The 19,312-nt window shown below is 42.8% G+C and overlaps 1 protein-coding gene across 6 annotated transcripts in view; it reads right to left on the bottom strand.

Annotated features, from left to right (window-relative positions):
* rbfox1 (RNA binding fox-1 homolog 1) overlaps window positions 1–19,312 on the bottom strand; it is a 303,171-nt gene that overhangs the window by 42,184 nt on the left and 241,675 nt on the right. For 4 of the 6 annotated variants that reach the window (XM_063018467.1, XM_063018470.1, XM_063018471.1 and 1 more), the window contains 3 exons: window positions 15,222–15,461; window positions 3,775–3,918; window positions 2,814–2,867 (listed from right to left, as the gene is read on the bottom strand). In XM_063018467.1, coding sequence (XP_062874537.1) covers window positions 2,814–2,867; window positions 3,775–3,918; window positions 15,222–15,461 — 438 coding nt within the window. Of the gene's footprint in view, window positions 1–2,813; window positions 2,868–3,774; window positions 3,919–15,221; window positions 15,462–18,964; window positions 19,120–19,312 lie in introns of those variants that run through there. The other 2 variants (XM_063018469.1, XM_063018468.1) reach the window with 2 other exon arrangements.

The following is a 19,312-nucleotide window of genomic DNA, read 5'->3' as shown; positions in this document are numbered from 1 at the left end:
TTTCAATCCAATAAAGGGGGAGAGAGAGAGCACCTTTAACAGGTCACAACAGAGCAAATTAAACAAAGATCAAAATAAAAGCTCAAATTATAGCCAGATTTGAAAGTGAACTACAGCACGCTTTATTATCTCTCCCGGCTGGAAGTCCATACAGAATTCGTATTCAAATAAGGGAATTTAATTGGTGCGCCAGAGTGCCGGCTTACGCCAAAACTCTGGGGGAAAAAAGAGCCAGTTAGGTCGTTCATTAGGGGACGTTCGTTATGACTTAGAAATAAAACTGAACTTTGACAAACAATTCACACTTAATCTCACAGTATATTTGTATGAACCCAGTCATTCCACTGGATTTTATCATAAAATCATTTAAAAAAAGGTACAGACTCTGACCCTACTTGTCATCTTCTAGAGTTCAGACAGATTTACTGTAATTACAAGGTCAGTTTTCTTATTATTAGGTAAAAAACTTGGTTTTAGCATCTACAGGTAAAAGCAGTAGTGGATCTGATCAAGGTACAGAAGTAATAATGATCAATAATAATCAAGCTTTAACACTGCTAAGCTCATATTTATTTTGATTATTTATTTATTACTGTTGCTATTAATACAGGATTAAAAAATAGTAGTAATATGTGATCTTACAAACCTGTTTTCTGACCGGAGACTCATTTCAGGTGAGAGTTTTTACTTTCTACTAAATCTACAAATAATAATAATGGTGATAATAATAATAATAATAATAATAATAATGGTGATAATAATAATAATAATAATAATGATAATAATAATAGTGATAATAATAATAATAATAATAATAGTGCTCATAATAATAATAATAATAATAATAATAATAGTGACAATAATAATAATGATAATAATAATAGTGATAATAATAAAAATAATAATAATGATAATAATAATAGTGACAATAATAATAATGATAATAATAATAGTGATAATAATAAAAATAATAATAATAATAATAGTGCTCATAATAATAATGATAATAATAATAATAATAATGGTGATAATACTACTACTACTACTACTAATAATAATAATAATAATAATAATGGTGATAATAACAATAATAATGGTGGTGATAATAATAATAATAATAATTATAATTATAATAATAGTGATAATAATAATAACACCTTGTGTGAAGTAGTGGATTAAACTATAATAATAATTTCTAATTAAAATTCTATTATTATTATTATTCTATTCTCAGTTGGCACAGAGGTTAATTACTATGCTAAGATCCGGGGTTTAAATCTCAGCTGTGCTATCGACCGGTCGGGTGTCTGCACAGACATACTTAGTGGAAACAGTTTAGCCATTGTGAGGTGCACTTGTCAGTGCACGCTTAGTGCCGGTCCCAAGCCCGGATAAAAAACTGTATATGTAGGTGAGGTTTGAACCCAGGTTCCCAGGGTTCACGTTACTGTGTGGCACCTGCTCTTTAAGCTACGGCACCGCTTCAACTTCAAAGCATCACTGAGCGCTGATGAACAAATTAATACAGATAAATAAATACATTTAACACCTAGTTTATTTACTCAAAACCTGAGACCATGTATTCATTGCCTGAATGGTAACAGGGTTGCCAGATCCCTGGGTTTTAAACACGTTGCTGCCTACATAAATGCATCTATTTGTAGAGATGGTTAGCATGCAGTACAGCAGTCCTGTAATTACTGTATTCCACCATGACGTGAACGCACTGTCGACTTTAAGCACTTAAAGCTTTTTGTACCAGCTGGCTCGTGTGAATTCTTATGAACTTGCGATCGTGTTGACAATTAAAATGATATATTTAACTGCTCAACCTCAACCTCAAGCATCAGTCTGGGTTTACACAGGGAGTTTACAGCAGATCTACAGCAGCTTACGTATTTAGTGATAAAGTTTCTCCATCGACAGAATAAAAAATACATGTTTATTAAAATCAGTGCTCAATAAATCCATCGTTTAATTGTTTCACACACACAAAAAAAAAAACATATCAGCATTATTGTATTAAAACACACTATTACTGAACATACATTCATATTTGGTAACACGTTATATAAAGGGAAGCTACATAATAGATTCAGGAGCATTATGGAAAGTACACTGAATGGTCAAAAATATGTGGACGCCACACCTAATAATTAAGTTCAGGTAATTCAGCCACACCCATTGCTAAAATGATTATAAAATCAAATCAATTATATATTTATATACATATAAAACTCTATATTAAGAGCAGTGGTAGCTCAGCAGTTAAGGTCTAGGACTAGTACTAGACTAGCACTCCCCTGTTTGGGCATGACTGTTCCCCCTGTGTGGATGAGGGTCCATAAAGACATAAAGATAAATTTTCTGCCACCCTGCCCTTAACCGCACAGCATTAGGATGAACTGAATCGTTGATTATAAGCCAGGCATTTTGTTTAACATAAGCATCCAACCCTACATATTATCCACTATCCGAATAGGCACATATTCACACAGATACACTTCGACACCAAGTTTGAGCAACATCAGTGCCCTGTAATAGCAGAAGTCGTTCAAGCTAAAGAGATCACACAGAGGTCACTCTGTTTTAATAGCATTTGCTTTTTTTAATTGGATGTCAAGCAAGTTTATGTCCAGTCAATACAGAATGCTCACAGATGTGTCGTGAAGGCCGTATGCAGCCTCCCTTCATACAGTGTTACCTACTGTTCCATAATATTATTCATTTATTGACATTATAATTACACATTATAATTATAAAACTGTATAATTATTTATAACATGCTAAAGGTAAAATATTTGAGTACGTACCTTAGACCCCCTCTCATTAAAAATGATCTCAACATCTAAGATTTTACCAAATTGCTGTAAAGAGAACAAAAACACAAATCAACATCAACAACACTGTTATAAAAATATATTATTAATGTTTTATTTTAATATTTGATTGTCCTGCTAAAATGAAATAAAAAAAGAGGCAGTCTTAAATGTTGACTACAGGCAGGTTGGGTTCACGGATTTCTGCCGTTTATGCCCATTTTCTAAATGTATTTTTCTCCCAACTTAGTCCTCTAGAGCTGCTGACCTCCTGTCCTGACCAAGGAGTGCCGTGACTAACACACGCCATCCGACACCTGTGAATTAGCTGACCGCTTAATTTCATATAGAGATCCGTATGGCGCACAGAGAGTCACCCAGTAATTTAAATGATCCCCCGTCTCTATGCAGCACCATCGATCAGCCAGCAGAGTTCATAACTGTAGCAGTTATGAGGAAACCCTACAGCATTCACACCCTTGGATGAGCCAATCATTGAACGTATCTGTGCCCGGCCTGCTGAGATTCAAGCTGACAAGCTCACAAGCGCCCATTTATGCCAAAAATATCACAAACTAAGACATGAGATTCATCAGACCAGGAAATACCGTTGGGCCCTTGAGCAAGGCCCTTAACACTGACTGCTCCTGGCCGCTACAATGGCTGATCCTGCGCTCAAACAAGCTAGGATATGTATTTCAAATATACTTATATTCAACTAATTGGCTGAATTATGAGAAACTCGTTATGGTCTTCTGCTTTACCGTCACCGAACTGCTGCTCACTTGATGTGATCAACACCTATCCCCATTCTGTTTGATGCAAAAATTAGCTGAAGCCCTTGATTCATCTCTACATGATCATTTTATTGTATTTCTGCCACCTGCCTGAGCAAGTGTCTCTCATAATGCCCCATGACCAGAGGTAAGGGGTTAAAAAAAAATCAGGTACTTACGCCAAACATTTGCCTGAGGTCTGGATCTCTAAACCTGAAGGGGATGTTGGAGACGTGGAGTCGTTTTGGCTGCGACTTGTTTTCCGAGCTTTCGGAGGACTGCGTCTGTTGCTGGCTGTCTGTCTGTGCTGCGTCGTCTGTCTGCTGGAAATCAGAAAGACAATTTGTTAGAGGTAAATTACAGTCTGATACAATGTCATCACCCATATATATATATATATATATATATATATATACACTATATGGCCAAAAGTATTTGGACACCTAACCATGAGCTTGTTAAACCCCCTATTTCTAAAACATTTAACAGCTGTATCAGCAGCCGCTCCTCTGAGAAGGCTTCTCACAAGACTTTGAAGTATGTCTGGTGGAATTTGTGCCTTTTCAGTAAAAAATAGCATTTGTATGTACAGTGTATCACAGAAGTGAGTACACCCCTCACATTTCTGCAAATATTTTATTATATCTTTTCATGGGACAACACTATAGAAATCAAACTTGGATATAACTTAGAGTAGTCAGTGTACAGCTTGTATAGCAGTGTAGATTTACTGTCTTCTGAAAATAACTCAACACACAGCCATTAATGTCTAAATGGCTGGCAACATAAGTGAGTACACCCCACAGTGAACATGTCCAAATTGTGCCCAAAGTGTCAATATTTTGTGTGACCACCATTATTATCCAGCACTGCCTTAACCCTCCTGGGCATGGAATTCACCAGAGCTGCACAGGTTGCTACTGGAATCCTCTTCCACTCCTCCATGATGACATCACGGAGCTGGTGGATGTTAGACACCTTGAACTCCTCCACCTTCCACTTGAGGATGCGCCACAGGTGCTCAATTGGGTTTAGTCCATCACCTTTACCTTCAGCTTCCTCAGCAAGGCAGTTGTCATCTTGGAGGTTGTGTTTGGGGTCGTTATCCTGTTGGAAAACTGCCATGAGGCCCAGTTTTCGAAGGGAGGGGATCATGCTCTGTTTCAGAATGTCACAGTACATGTTGGAATTCATGTTTCCCTCAATGAACTGCAGCTCCCCAGTGCCAGCAACACTCATGCAGCCCAAGACCATGATGCTACCACCACCATGCTTGACTGTAGGCAAGATACAGTTGTCTTGGTACTTCTCACCAGGGCGCCGCCACACATGCTGGACACCATCTGAGCCAAACAAGTTTATCTTGGTCTCGTCAGACCACAGGGCATTCCAGTAATCCATGTTCTTGGACTGCTTGTCTTCAGCAAACTGTTTGCGGGCTTTCTTGTGCGTCAGCTTCCTTCTGGGATGACGACCATGCAGACCGAGTTGATGCAGTGTGCGGCGTATGGTCTGAGCACTGACAGGCTGACCTCCCACGTCTTCAACCTCTGCAGCAATGCTGGCAGCACTCATGTGTCTATTTTTTAAAGCCAACCTCTGGATATGACGCCGAACACGTGGACTCAACTTCTTTGGTCGACCCTGGTGAAGCCTGTTCCGAGTGGAACCTGTCCTGGAAAACCGCTGTATGACCTTGGCCACCATGCTGTAGCTCAGTTTCAGGGTGTTAGCAATCTTCTTATAGCCCAGGCCATCTTTGTGGAGAGCAACAATTCTATTTCTCACATCCTCAGAGAGTTCTTTGCCATGAGGTGCCATGTTGAATATCCAGTGGCCAGTATGAGAGAATTGTACCCAAAACAGCAAATTTAACAGCCCTGCTCCCCATTTACACCTGGGACCTTGACACATGACACCAGGGAGGGACAACGACACATTTGGGCACAATTTGGACATGTTCACTGTGGGGTGTACTCACTTATGTTGCCAGCTATTTAGACATTAATGGCTGTGTGTTGAGTTATTTTCAGAAGACAGTAAATCTACACTGCTATACAAGCTGTACACTGACTACTCTAAGTTATATCCAAGTTTCATGTCTATAGTGTTGTCCCATGAAAAGATATAATGAAATATTTGCAGAAATGTGAGGGGTGTACTCACTTTTGTGATACACTGTATATGGCTTGACACTGATGTTGGTCAGGAAAGCCTCAATTGATGTTCCGGTTCATTCCAGAGTTGTTCAGGGTGGTTGAATTCAGTACTCTTTTGGGTGCAGTCATATTGGAACAGGAAACAGGACCTTCCCTAAAGATTTATTACACCTGTTAGCAACTGTGGCTGAAAGATATGTGTTCAATTAGAAGATGTGTCCCAATACTTTTTGCCATATAGTGTATGTACATTCAGAAGCAACTGTAATAGAGATTCATACACAAAGCCTGTGTATCAAATATACAACGTATGATAGCTGTATTGTGGCATGTATTGTATTACGATGTATTGTATACGATTGTATTACTATGGTCACGTCTCAATAATGAGTCAAAATGAAGCTTCTTTTCGCTACCGGTGGTTCGTACAGTTATATATATATATATATATATATATATATAAACATATGTAGAGCAAACATGAACACACCCTCATATATTTATGTACAGCGTATAAAGCTGAAGTGTGTAGGGGTTGCGGGGCATGAGAGGTGCCCTGATTCGGAGGCTGAGGGGTAAAAAGTGAAAAGAGACACAGCCGCCTTCCCACCTTCCCCTTTTTTTCTTTTTTTAGGTCTTTGCATTTACTCCCACTCTTCCACACCTGACTGCAGAACAACTTTTCTATTCTATAAGGAATTAGGAGGCCATACCACAAGGAAGGCTGTGTTCCAATTATTCAGTCATCATAAAGGGGCTGTTGTTAGTGCATATAAACTTTAAACTTCAGCCGTAAGTGCTCTAAAAAAAATCCTCTAATCGAAGACGCAGTTTGAGACGCAGCTCTGGCGTCTCTACTTCAGTATGTACATCACACCGTCAGAACGACGGCACGAAGCCTCGCAGACATGAGAAGAAGACAGGGGCATGAAGAATCACTCCTCTAGTCTTTCAAGACACAAACAGCCTGAGGAAAGAATAAATAAATGTTTAAAAAAAAAGAAGAAGAAGCTGTCGTGTGTTATTACAACTCATAAACAAAAGCACACTCACTCTTCAAGCACGAAGAACAAAGCAGATCAAGTGCTAATGTAGCGCCGTAAAGCATCAAATGTAAAAGTGACACCATGTGCGTCTTTTATTACGCCGGCCGAATTGAACCCGCTCTGATTTTTAATGCAGCCCTGCAGAAAGGACCGATTCTGATTGGAAATGTGCGCTGTCTGCTTTATAACGGCGGCAATAAAACGGCGGGGTGGAATGCGGTACGAGTCCTCGGGTGAGCTGGGAAATGTAAAGATCTGACCGGCTGCTCATACTCGAGGAATCGACTGCACGAGTCAAATCGATATCGTTTCTGTTTTTAATAATAATAAGTTCCATTGATATAGCGCCTTTCACAAACCCAAGAACACTTTATGATGTAAATATTAAAGGAAAGAGCAAATAACATCATTACATACGAGAGATCTTCAAAAAGTTTCTGCACTTTTATATTTAGATTGGAAGCGGTGAGGGTAGTAGGAGGAGTAATCGGTCGTGTCTGAGCGACTGAGAGACGCTTATAGTCCGGATTTAGCACCATCTGATTTCAACCTTTTTGGACACTCAAAGAAGCTTTAAGGGGAAGAAGATTTTCACGTGATGATGATGTGAAAGCAGCGGCGCATCAGTGGCTACACGCTCAACCAAAACTATTTTTTGCTGATGGCATTAAAAAGTTGGTACAACGCTGAAAAATGCATCGGAAGGTGACGGTGTAGGAAAGTGATGTTATTTGTTTTTTTTTTATTCTTAATAAATAGAGTTTAAAACAGTGCAAACAAAACTAACACACGCAGAGGGAGAAGGATAATGTGCAGTAAAGAGGAGAGTTTTTAGTTGACCTTTGAAGGAGGAGATGAAGGTTTGGTCAGATGGAGGTTCCAAAGTTTGAGGGCTGAGGAACTAAAAGACCTACCGCCAATCGACACCAGTCTTAAACAGGGAACCAGAGGATCTTAGGGCGCTGTTAGGACTGTAAGTGTGAAGGACTTCGCTAAGGTAGAAAGGGGCGAGGCCATGGATTATTTTGTATTTGATATGGGCGGCTATAGGAAGCCATATTTTTTATGTGCCCCCCCTCCCAATCTATTTCCTAATTTATATTTCCGCCTCTAATGCTGCTGATGTCCCCTCCTGACCGAGGAGAGCTGTGACTAACACACAGACACTTGTAGCATAGTGGTTACCTTAACTAGCTGGACTAGTAATCAAAAAATCGCTAGGACATCCGACAAGCTCCAGATCAGGTGTCCTAATACTTTTGGCCATATAGTGTACGTTATTATATACAACCAGTGTGTGCATTGATCAAATTATATGATCAAATCCAGGCACTTCCAAGCTGGCACTGAGTGGCCGGACATCATGTACCGTTGGGTTATAACCTCAGGGCTATGGAAAGCTTGCTGGACTGTGGACAGTGTCACATGTCTTTATTATTCGGATATTAATTTACATCAATGGCAGACCTGTTTTTAGTGCTTACTGGTTTACAGCTGACCATTTAGACTCAGTTTCTTTCAGCATAAAGTGACAGTTTGGGTTTTCCTCCCAACCTGTTCTATATTGTAATGAGTCCAGTCAAACTAGCCTTATTTATACGGGCACAAAGAAGCATTATTTGATATTATTATTTATTTTTCTGAGAGTCTCATAGCCTCCCAGGACGGTTTGTGTGTGTTGAAGGGAAGCAGAAGGCGAAGGACAGCTTCAGAGAAGGTAAAGAGAGGCTATAAGATAAGGAGAGGAAACCGGATCAGTCCGGAGAGAGCTTCTCAATTACTGATCGGGGACTCGAGAGTGTTTACCATTCATTGATCTGATGCTGGGCGCTAAACGGCAAACACTGACAGGCTTGTTGACACACACACACACACACACACACACACATATACACACTAGCACTAACATGGTGTGAGAAAGCCTCACACAGAGACACATGGCTGAACTGGATGGAAAAGACCAACCACTGGTGACACATGGAGAAGAATTCCAGTTGCAACTGCTTTTATTACTACTCAGCTTTGTTAGGTGACGCTTGGGTCGTGTCCCAATCCTTGCTTACGACTATTTATTTTTTTATGCATGTTGGTCGGGCGGCACGGTTGCTCGGTGGGTAGCACTGTCGCCTCACAGAAAGAAGGTCCTGGGTTCGATCCCCAGACGGGGTGGTCCGTGTCCTTTCTGTGCGGAGTTTGCATGTTCTCCCCGTGTCTGTGTGGGTTTCCTCCGGGAGCTCCGGTTTCCTCCCACAGTCCAAAAACATGCAGTCAGGTTAATTGGAGACACTGAATTGCCGTATAGGTGAATGGGCGCCACGTCCAGGGTGTTACTGTGTGCCTTGCGCCCATTGAAAAGCTGGGATAGGCTCCAGCACTCCCCCCCCCTCGTGACCCTAATTGGATAAGCGATTAAGAAAGTGAGTGAGTGAGGGCATGTTGGTCGCTTGGGTGGCGTAACAGGTTAATAAACTAGCATATGTCACAGATACCCGGGTTTAGACCAGCCGATATTAACACTGAGATTAAAACCCTGGATCTGATCTCAGTGGTAGTAATGCTAGCGTATCAAACAGCCAGCAGGGGTCGTAATTGCAGCAGTTATGAGGAATCCCTACACCCTCCCTCAATCACTGTGTAACCACTGTTAGCAGAGCTGAGATTTGAACTTGAGAGCTTCAGATTGAGCACTGTTAAGCCCTCTATGCTGTTTGGATATTTTTGTTTGGTTGCCTTTCTGGAATCATACTGCATGTAAGAAATACGTTATAATATTGAGCTTTAGTGTGGTGAGTTACATTAGGGAATTGAGGCCGGTCACTTTCGCCCCCCCGGGCCACCTTTGGAACAGCCCTGGTCTAAATTACAGCCGTTTCGTTTATTCAGGGTTTTGAAAACGAGAGCTTCTGGAAGCCGCTCCACAGCACAGAAAGCCTAAATATGGATTTTATGTTTTTCATATTGAGCTGGAGAAGAAAATAAATAAATAAACACACAACGCCTGCCAAGGACGATAAAATCCCGCCAGAGACGCAAATTTAGCCGAAACCACCTAGTTAAAACGATAAGAATATCTCTGGCTTCTCTTTTAGAATGAACCCAGGCCGCGTGCCAAGTTAAAACGCAGTCGGTGTGTATGTAGCATGCTAACAGCTGACGCTCGTGCCGCATGCCATCTGTGTTGCATTTCTCTCCCCGCTGGCAGCGGACGCCGCCGCCTCGAATGTGAAAATAAACAAACGCGCGAAAGAAAGAGAAACACGCTCGCTTTTACTGAGTCACTTTATTTTGCATCAAAGGACTCGCCTAATAGGCGGTGAGTGAAACGGAGAGAGGCAATCACGTCGCTCTCTCAGTGCAGGCTGGGAAACGGGAAAATAAAAAGATTTGTGGAAAATAAACGCCACTCTCAAAGCCTTGCTCTCGCTCTCTCTCTCTCTCTCTCACTGTTTTTCTCTCTCTCGCTCTCTTGTTTTAAGGAACGATTTGTATCTACAACAAGGTTCAAAATATGCAAATGTTGCAGAATTACACAAAAATGGGAAATCTGGAGATTTATTACCGCTTTTCTTTATTTGTCACAGGTTTGGCTAATTACCAGCATCCAGTTTTGTGATTATTACATTTCTAACCCAAAAAATATAATATAGTACTTATTCTGAAGCTTCTGGGAGCGGTTGCCAGGTCTCCAATTTTACTCCAGAATGAAGTTACTTTGTTTTTCCCTGTGCTTTAAATTATACTTTGGCTGTTTTGTACAAGATCATTTGCTCCCCACCTTTCTTTGCAGCTATAACAGCCTTCACAAGATCCACAAGATTTTGCAGTGCGTCTGTGGGAAAAGAGCATTTTTGTGGTCAGGCATTGCTCAGCCTTGTTCAAGGGCATGAACGTAGTGGCATGAATGTGGTGGGGTTTGAACCAGCAACCTTCCAGAGAAGAGTCGTGGAGAAGGGTTAGTAAATGCTAGTTATGCTTTTTTGTGGAATAATGGCTGCATTTCCAAGGTATTTTTCAACAGTTAAAAGGTAACAGGGGGAATCCTTCTCATTTTATTCTGGTGCTAATAATAGGAGTTATATTATTATAAGTCAGATTTATTTGTATAGCTCTTTTTATAATAGACATTGTCTCAAAGCCACTTTACAGCATCCATGACTGACAGACCAAACCCCCCCCCCGCTGCTTAATTTAAAGGAAGAAACCTTGAGAGGAACCAGACTCAGCAGGGACCTCCGTCCTCCTCGTGTGGTCTGGAGAATAATTGGAATGGATTGGATTTACACAAACCATTCATACACCAAATAAGAAAATTCCTCATTATTCAGTCCAGTCTGTGATACAGCCTAGACTCTTATTATATAACAGTAGCTGGACGATCTGTACGATCCAGTCGTCTGTATCCTCGCAGTGCAGCTGTATCACTTCTGCTCTCAACAAGGAAACATGACGCTGGCTGGATCTCCCAGGACGAGGAAGAGCGAGAGAGGCCAGCAGAGCGAGACAGTGTACATACAGCAGACAGCATCCGACCCAGCGCTCTGGGACCAGATCGGTTTACACACAAACACTGACCACCGAGGCCAAGGAAACAGCTACTGAACCACCACTAGTGTTTCTGGTTTTAAGTTTGTTCTATTTTTATCTGATTTGATTCTTTTTGTATATCTTAATTTTTTTTTTTTTAATTAGGACCATTTATCTAATAGGCTGCCAAAAAAGCTCTGACCCACCAAAACATGGACTCCAGAAACCATCTAAAGAACATTACCAGCAGGTCCTCCAGCTTTAGTAAATCTTGTGACAGTGCATTCTGCTAAATAGTTAATCTAACCCCCCCCCCCCCCCCCCAGTCGTATTCGATCCCCCTGGTTGCGTTACGCTTCACCTCTACCGATACATCCCTCCACTGCAGACTGAGGAGCTTTGCAACTGACACACGCCCCCTCCGACACGTGTGTAGTACCGACTGCATCTTTTCACCTGCACGAGGCGCGTTCATATGTGGATCAGCCTTGTGCATGGAGAGCCACACCCTGATCAGCACTATTTCCCAACTCTGTGCAGCCAGCAGAGGTCGTAATTGCACCAGTTATGAGGAGCCCTGGTCCGGCTTTTCCCACCCTGTGAACAACAGCCAATCGTTGTTCATGTAGCCGCCCAGCCCAGCCGGATGGCAGAGCTGAGATTCGATACAATGTATTCAAAATCCCAGCTCTGGTGTGCTAGCATATTTTACCACTGCACCACCTGAGCGGCTTTAGTTGAGATGAGTCTGATGCCTCTTGTGTTGTGACTTGTTCATCTAATCACCAGTATAAAAATGAGTCTGATTCTTAGAGTCTGAGTCTTAGCCACCCAAAGTGTGGGTACTCACATTTGTAAGGTGTGGTCATAATGTTCAGGCTCGTCATATTAATATGCAACTACCAACTAATAAAATAAAACTTGTTTTTAACAGTAGATTCAGATTTTTGGACACAGCTGTAGATTAAAACAGGGCTTTTTTAATTTTATGTATGAACAATAACGCACGTGTAGAAACCCAAGCTTAAGGTCGCCGCACGGTCACTAAATGTATCAGTGAGAGCACATACAGAAGAGAAACGTATAGCCCGAGTCCCGAACCCCTTCCACAGCAGAAAGAATAAAGGCGTGAGAGAAATGACATCGCTCTAAAAACAACTCCCGCTGGATGAGGTCATTGTTTTGGATGGCGATGCAGTTTTGCTTTTCTCCCCATAACCCTGAAGACTGAGGGAATGAAATAGTAAGAAGGAGAGCGAGGATGGGGGAGAGGAAGAGGAGGAGGGGGGAAGAGTAATGGCTTTTCCAGATGTGCCTTTGCTCCCTTTCGCCGAAAACGCAAAGACGCAACACACAATAACATTTGGGAGCAGCTGCAATGCAATCACATTTTCCATCGTAATTAAATGCAAGTCTTAATGCTTGATTTGTTCTGGGAATTTCTTTTAATCATCCAGTTCGTAAGAGGGGACCGTCCAAAGAATTTCAATGAACCAAGTTTTTTTTTTTCATGTTTCCGGTCAGGCGTCCACATACTGACGTGATTGGCTGTGTCTGAGGGGGGAGGATGGCCGGGGCCCTGCAATATGATTGGTGTCCAGTACAGGGTGTGTTACTGCATTGTGCCCAGTTTATTACTATTCTTACAATTATATTGTAATTATTAATATGATTTTATTTTTTTTAATTATTATTATTTTATTATTGTATTGCTATTACTACAATTATATTGTAATGATAATATCAATAATAATAATAATAATTATTATTATTTTTATTTATTATTAATATTATTATTATTTTATTAGTATTATTATTTTTTATTAGTATTATTAGTTATTATTAGTATTATTAGTATTATTATATTATTTATTACTATTATTTATTATTATCATTAATTATTTATTATAATTGATTGTTATTATTATTTATTATTATTATTAATTATTATTATGATTATTAATATTATTATTATTTTATTGTCATATATATGAAAAGCATCCTTAATGCATGGAAAGTAGAAGACTAGTAATCATGAGGTTGCTGGTTCAAGCCCCAGCACTGTCTAGTTGCCACTGTTGGGCCTCAGAGCAAGCCCCCTAACCCTTGATTGCTTAAATTGTATTCAGTGTCAACTGAATAAAAGCGTCCGCTAAATGCCACAGATGTAAATAAAAATATGGGGTTTTTTTTGGTTAAATGAAATGTATTATTTATTCCTTTATTTCTTTCATATGTACTTCATGTTCACTCCCATTTATTTACTCATTTACTAAAACAAAATCATGTTGATCTGCTCTATTTAAATCGAGCTTTTATTTAGTTAATGGTTTAATCTATTAGACGCCTGACTACACTATAAAAAGCTGAAATTGGTTTTCCACTCTGTTCTAAACAGCACTGCAGTGTGGATGGAATGATTTTCTCCATGATATTCTTTGAAAATAAAAGGTTGTGAAAATGTGTTTGTTTGCAGTTAGTGAAGCAACAGCAAAACACTCAATTATTAAAGCCGACGCTCCAAAACATCGGACAGATTTAGAGAGCGAAGCCCACCGACACGATCAGGAACGGGATCAGAACCTGAGACTCGAGTCGATCTTAAACACCTGAGATGCAGACGAGAGACGGAGAGCGACAGTCAGCCAGACAGTCTTACACACATACACAGAGCAACAGCCAGCCAGATGCAGTCAGAGAGAGAGACAGTCTTACACACACACACACACACACACAGACAGTCAGCCAGACAGTCTTACACACACACACAGAGCAACAGCCAGCCAGATGCAGTCAGAGAGAGAGACAGTTTTACACACACACACACACACACACACACAGACAGTCAGCCAGACGCAGTCAGAGAGAGAGACAGTTTTACACACACACACACACACACACACAGACAGTCAGCCAGACAGTCTTACACACACACACAGAGCAACAGCCAGCCAGATGCAGTCAGAGAGAGAGACAGTTTTACACACACACACACACACACAGACAGTCAGCCAGACGCAGTCAGAGAGAGAGACAGTTTTACACACACACACACACACACACACACAGAGTCAGCCAGACGCAGTCAGAGAGAGAGACAGTTTTACACACACACACACAGACAGTCAGCCAGACGCAGTCAGAGAGAGAGACAATCTTTCACACACACACACACACAGTCAGCCAGATGCAGTCAGAGACAGTCTTACACACACACACACACACACACACAGACTGAGACAGTATGAGAGACAGAGAGCGACATTCAGCCAGGCGCAGTCAGTCAGCTAGACAGTCTTACACACACACACACACACACACATAGAGACTGATACAGTATGAGAGAGAGAGACAGTCAGCCAGACAGTCAGTCAGCTAGACAGTCTTACACACACACACACACACACACACACACACATATAGAGACTGATACAGTATGAGAGAGAGAGACAGTCAGCCAGACATTCAGACAGATAGACACACAGAGCAACAGCCAGCCAGATGCAGTCAGAGAGAGAGACAGTCTTACACACACACACACACACACACACCTGACACCAGGTGAGGGACAGGGAGTGACCACATCCCATATCTCTCTCTCTCTCTCTCTCACACACACACAGAGGGAGAGAAAGACAGAGAGACATGCAGTCAGGCGCGGTCAGATAGACAATCTTACACACACACACACACACACACACACACACAGAGCAAGAGGGGGGCAGGGAGTAACCATATCACACACACAAACACACCAGTAGTGATGCCAGTTTACTTCTCAACCCGTTCAGGTCTAGTGACCAGCTAAATTTTTCTCCCCATATGGGAACTGCAGTAGAAAAATAAGAAAGAAAAGTGGGCGTGGTTCGAGGAAGCGCGTCCTCCGCCCGTCCTTACTGTGGCTGTCCCGGAGACGGTGTGTGCGCTGGGGTCGGCGCTGGGCTCGCTGTGCGTGTGTGCCGCCGGGTACATGTTCAGCGTGTGCTCGGGGACGGCGCTGGTGCCCGGGTACTCCGGCGCCGGGTGGGGGTGAGAGGCCGGGTATTCGGCGGGCAGGCCGTTCTGAGGGGGCGCGAACTGGGCGGAGGGGTACGGCTGCGCCATGGGCTCTGGAGGGGCTGGGGCGTCCTGATTACCCTGGAGAGAGAACGGAAAGAAGAGATAAAGGGTTAGTCAACTGGTTTGGTATTAGGGGCATTTTTGTTTCCCAACATGAGCGGTGATCACATGACAAACTCTTAAACAAGAGAAAACTGCTGCAGTTTTCTCTTGTTTAAGAGTTTGTCATGTGATCACCGCTCATGTTGGGAAACAACAATGCGCAAACATTGCAGCGTACAGTTCCAAAACTAGCTGCTTTGCCATGACAGGCAGGAGATAAACACACTCAAGCACCAGAAATAAACAAACAGACGTTAATTCACCCCTCCTTGCTACATTTGGCAGAACGCAGCCTGATCTCTATTATCCTTGTCTCTGTGCAAGCGCCATAATCAGCCAGCAGAGGTCAGAATAAATAGGTCATGATAAATCCCGTCCAGCCTTCCCTCCCCCAGACACGCCAATTATCGTCTGTATAATTACGATAATGCCATAAGTGATCAGAGGCCTGGATTAAACCCAAACCCCAGGACCTATGTGCTCTGCAGCACCTACACTACCTAGTGTATCAGTGTGTCACCCTACTATAGAGTACATACACCGATCAGGCATAACATTACGACCACCTTCCTAATATTGTGTTCGTCCCTGTTTTGCTGCCTGTCGAGGAGGCATGGGCACCCTGACTGGTCGGCGGCTATGCAGCCCCATACTGTGTTTTATGAGATGTTGTATTCCTCAGCAATTTGAGCCTTGGCCGCCCATGACCCTGACGCCGATTTACCACTGTTTCTTCCTTGGACCACTTTTGATAGATACTGACCACTGCAGACCGGGAACACCCCACAAGAGCCGCAGTTTTGGAGATGCTCTGACGTACACGACCTCGTCAAACTCGCTCAGAACAAGATCCTCACGCTCGCCCATTTTTCCCGCTTCTAACATCAACTTTGAGGATAAAATGTTCACTTGGTGCCTAATATATCCCACTCACTTCACCTGTCAGTGGTCATAATTTTATGCCTTGTCGGTGTATATATATTATGACATTTATATGATAAAATGTTAACTTGGCACTGGACTATTTTTCCCTACAGGAAACACCGATCGTGCCAGAACAAAGCGATCGGTTTCAGGATTCAAGGTCAAATCAAATCACGCGGCGGCGCTAACAAAAGAACAAGCACGTCCGGCGATGGAAATGTTCCATACACAAGACACCGTAGACCTTTACTTCACCGGGAGCTTTCTCATTCAATCAGGCCTCGTTCGGCGGCTCAGAAGAGGCCGGATTATCCACTTAGGCATGGAGACGTCTCCCCAGGTGGACGGCAAATTTCCACTTTGCATGCTGAGACGGAGGACGCTCCGACGGCCCCGCATTAGCCGGCCGCGTCGATAAACAAGGCCGTATTACGAGAGCACGAAAACACTACGGCTACGGCCGCCGTCGGGCCAGACGAACCGCGTGGTGCGGCGCTGTGCTGTGCGGCGTGCATGTTAATTCGATGACGCCGGCACGCATTACTTTATGCAGATGTCGTGTACGTAGGTTCTGCTGTCTATTATAAAGAAGAACCGACTGGATTCGGGTTCAGTGAAAGTGAATTAGCGGGGCGGTACGGCTGCACGCTTTATGCAAAACACCACATTAAAAAAATCAATCTGCAGGGGGGCTACAAACTGTGACATCATCAGCTGGACTACTAGCATCGCCCAACCTTGGAAGGGGGACGACTGGATACAGCAACGGATACACACCAACGCTCTCATACTCACAGTGGTAGCCTACAGTAGTAGGTGGTGCTCTGAGCTATCAATCGAAAGGTTGAGAGTTTGAATACAGGCTCTGCCATGCTGCCACTGTTGGGCCCTTGAGCAAAGCGCCGTACAATGGCTGACCCTGCGCTCTTACCCCCAGCTGGCATATGTAAAGAAAGAATTTTGTTGTACTGTACACCTGTGTATGTATAAATGACAAATAAAGGCCTTCCATTCCATTCGATATGGATACAATTATTAGGACACCCCTTCTAATTCTTGAATTCATTTGGTTCAGGCATGACAATTGCTGACAGATGTAATAAACCAGTTATATACCAGTTTAAGGAAGGGAATTAATGAAAGGCTCTTGCGTGTCACAGTGGACTAATGCAGTGGACTAATGTGCAAGCTCACCAGCTGTGCTATCGACCGGCTAGGCGCCCGTCCAATTCGAGGGAGTAATTGTTAGGGCGATTGACTGTCCGTACGTGATGCTGCTCTCTGCGAGTAAAAAGAAACAGGACAAAATTAGGTGCGTGTCCAATGGGGCGCGTTATAGTCCGCCGCCTTCTAGATCGAGGTTTTTCAAACCCTGGGTCGCAACCCCTTTGTGGTGGGAATAAGATGCATTTTTTGTGTTTTCAATAGTTTGAAAAACCCTGGACTAGATCATGGTGGGGGTCTGCGGTGGCCGAGGATGTTACAACTGAGGAATTAGGTACAACTAGATTGGGAGGAAAAAAGGAAAATCGCAAAAATACAAAACAAATCCAACAACAAAAACAAAAGAACAATTAAAGAACATAAAATCCTAGAACAGCTGTGGAATCCACTCGCAAGTGCATGTAAACTTTTGACTTCGGCTGTACGTTTCATCGTTCATAAAAAAACTTCCTGAGCAGATGTTCCCCACATCACACTGTTTGCCATTAACACCTTCAGCGCTCTGTGCCATCGACACACACTTCACTCTGTAATTAGGCTTTTATTCCATTAAGAGTGTTAAACTCTTTAGGCCCGAGTGTCAAATGCGAAGACGGCAAGGGACTGCGAAGTGTGTATGTGTGTGTGTGTGGAAAAGAAATAAAAGAATAAGAGCAGAAAAGCACAGAGCGAAGCGAGAAGCAGCTGAACTCGGCGACTTGAGAAAATAGATGGCAGACAGTCAGGCTGGCCTAAGCGCTCCAGCCTCCTCCCTAATGAGAACCACATTTGGAGGCCCGGGATACGTTTTACGTGGCAGCGCGCTGGACTCAGCACTTCTCGGCTCCCCGAACACCAACGGGGCTATAAAACACACTCCTCCAAGACCTAGTTTTAAAACCGTCCGCAACTCATGCATTAGATGAGACCTGATTTGAAAGAGGCATGCGGAAATAAAGCGTTTTTTTTTCTTTTATTTATTGAGCCCTAAATTTTGCAGTCTCGGCTCATCAAAGCGAGTCTTCCTTTCCTCGAAGAAAGCCAGAGATCTAACCGGCTCTGAGGAATTATTGGTGCTGCATCTGGCTGCAAAATTCCTAATCTCGGACGCCCACACAAACCTGAAACGGAGCCGGGAACAAAAAAAAAGGAAAAAGGAAAGAAAGAAAGAAAGTATACAGCGGTAGAAAGCAAACCAGCTGCTGATAAGACGGCCTGAAAAGAGGAGCTGAAGGAGGCTCCCAATTGCTTTAGGGTGCACACACACACACACACACTAACCGCTTTCAGTCTGCAGCCACAGCACAGAAAAAAAAAACGCTTGGTAAGCAAGAATCAGAAGGTAAAAGTACCTGCTCCACCATCTTGCTGGCTTTTCCCTCCATAAACTGAGCAGCTGCTTTAGTGGCGAGCCCTGCAGCATCGGCCCGACTCGAGCATCAATTATGGATGAGTGAGAGTGTGTGTGTGTGTGAGGGTGTGTGAGCACGAGTGTGTGTTGGTGAGCGAGTGAGTGAAAGTAGGAGGGAAGTGAGGGGTGGAGATGGAGGAGGAAGCTCAGGAGAAAGCTGCTCTCCTAAAACCTTCCCTCGGCCTCGTGTTTCTCCCCCCGTCAACCGGCAAAAGACTCAAGCTGAAACTAAACACTCGGAAAAAAGCAGCCGAGTGTCTCTATGTTCATTTTCAGTCATCGTTCTAGC

Source organism: Trichomycterus rosablanca, chromosome 22, assembly GCF_030014385.1.
Source record: "Trichomycterus rosablanca isolate fTriRos1 chromosome 22, fTriRos1.hap1, whole genome shotgun sequence".
Classification (NCBI taxonomy): Eukaryota; Metazoa; Chordata; class Actinopteri; order Siluriformes; family Trichomycteridae; genus Trichomycterus; species Trichomycterus rosablanca.
This window is presented reverse-complemented; position numbering and strand designations above follow the sequence as displayed.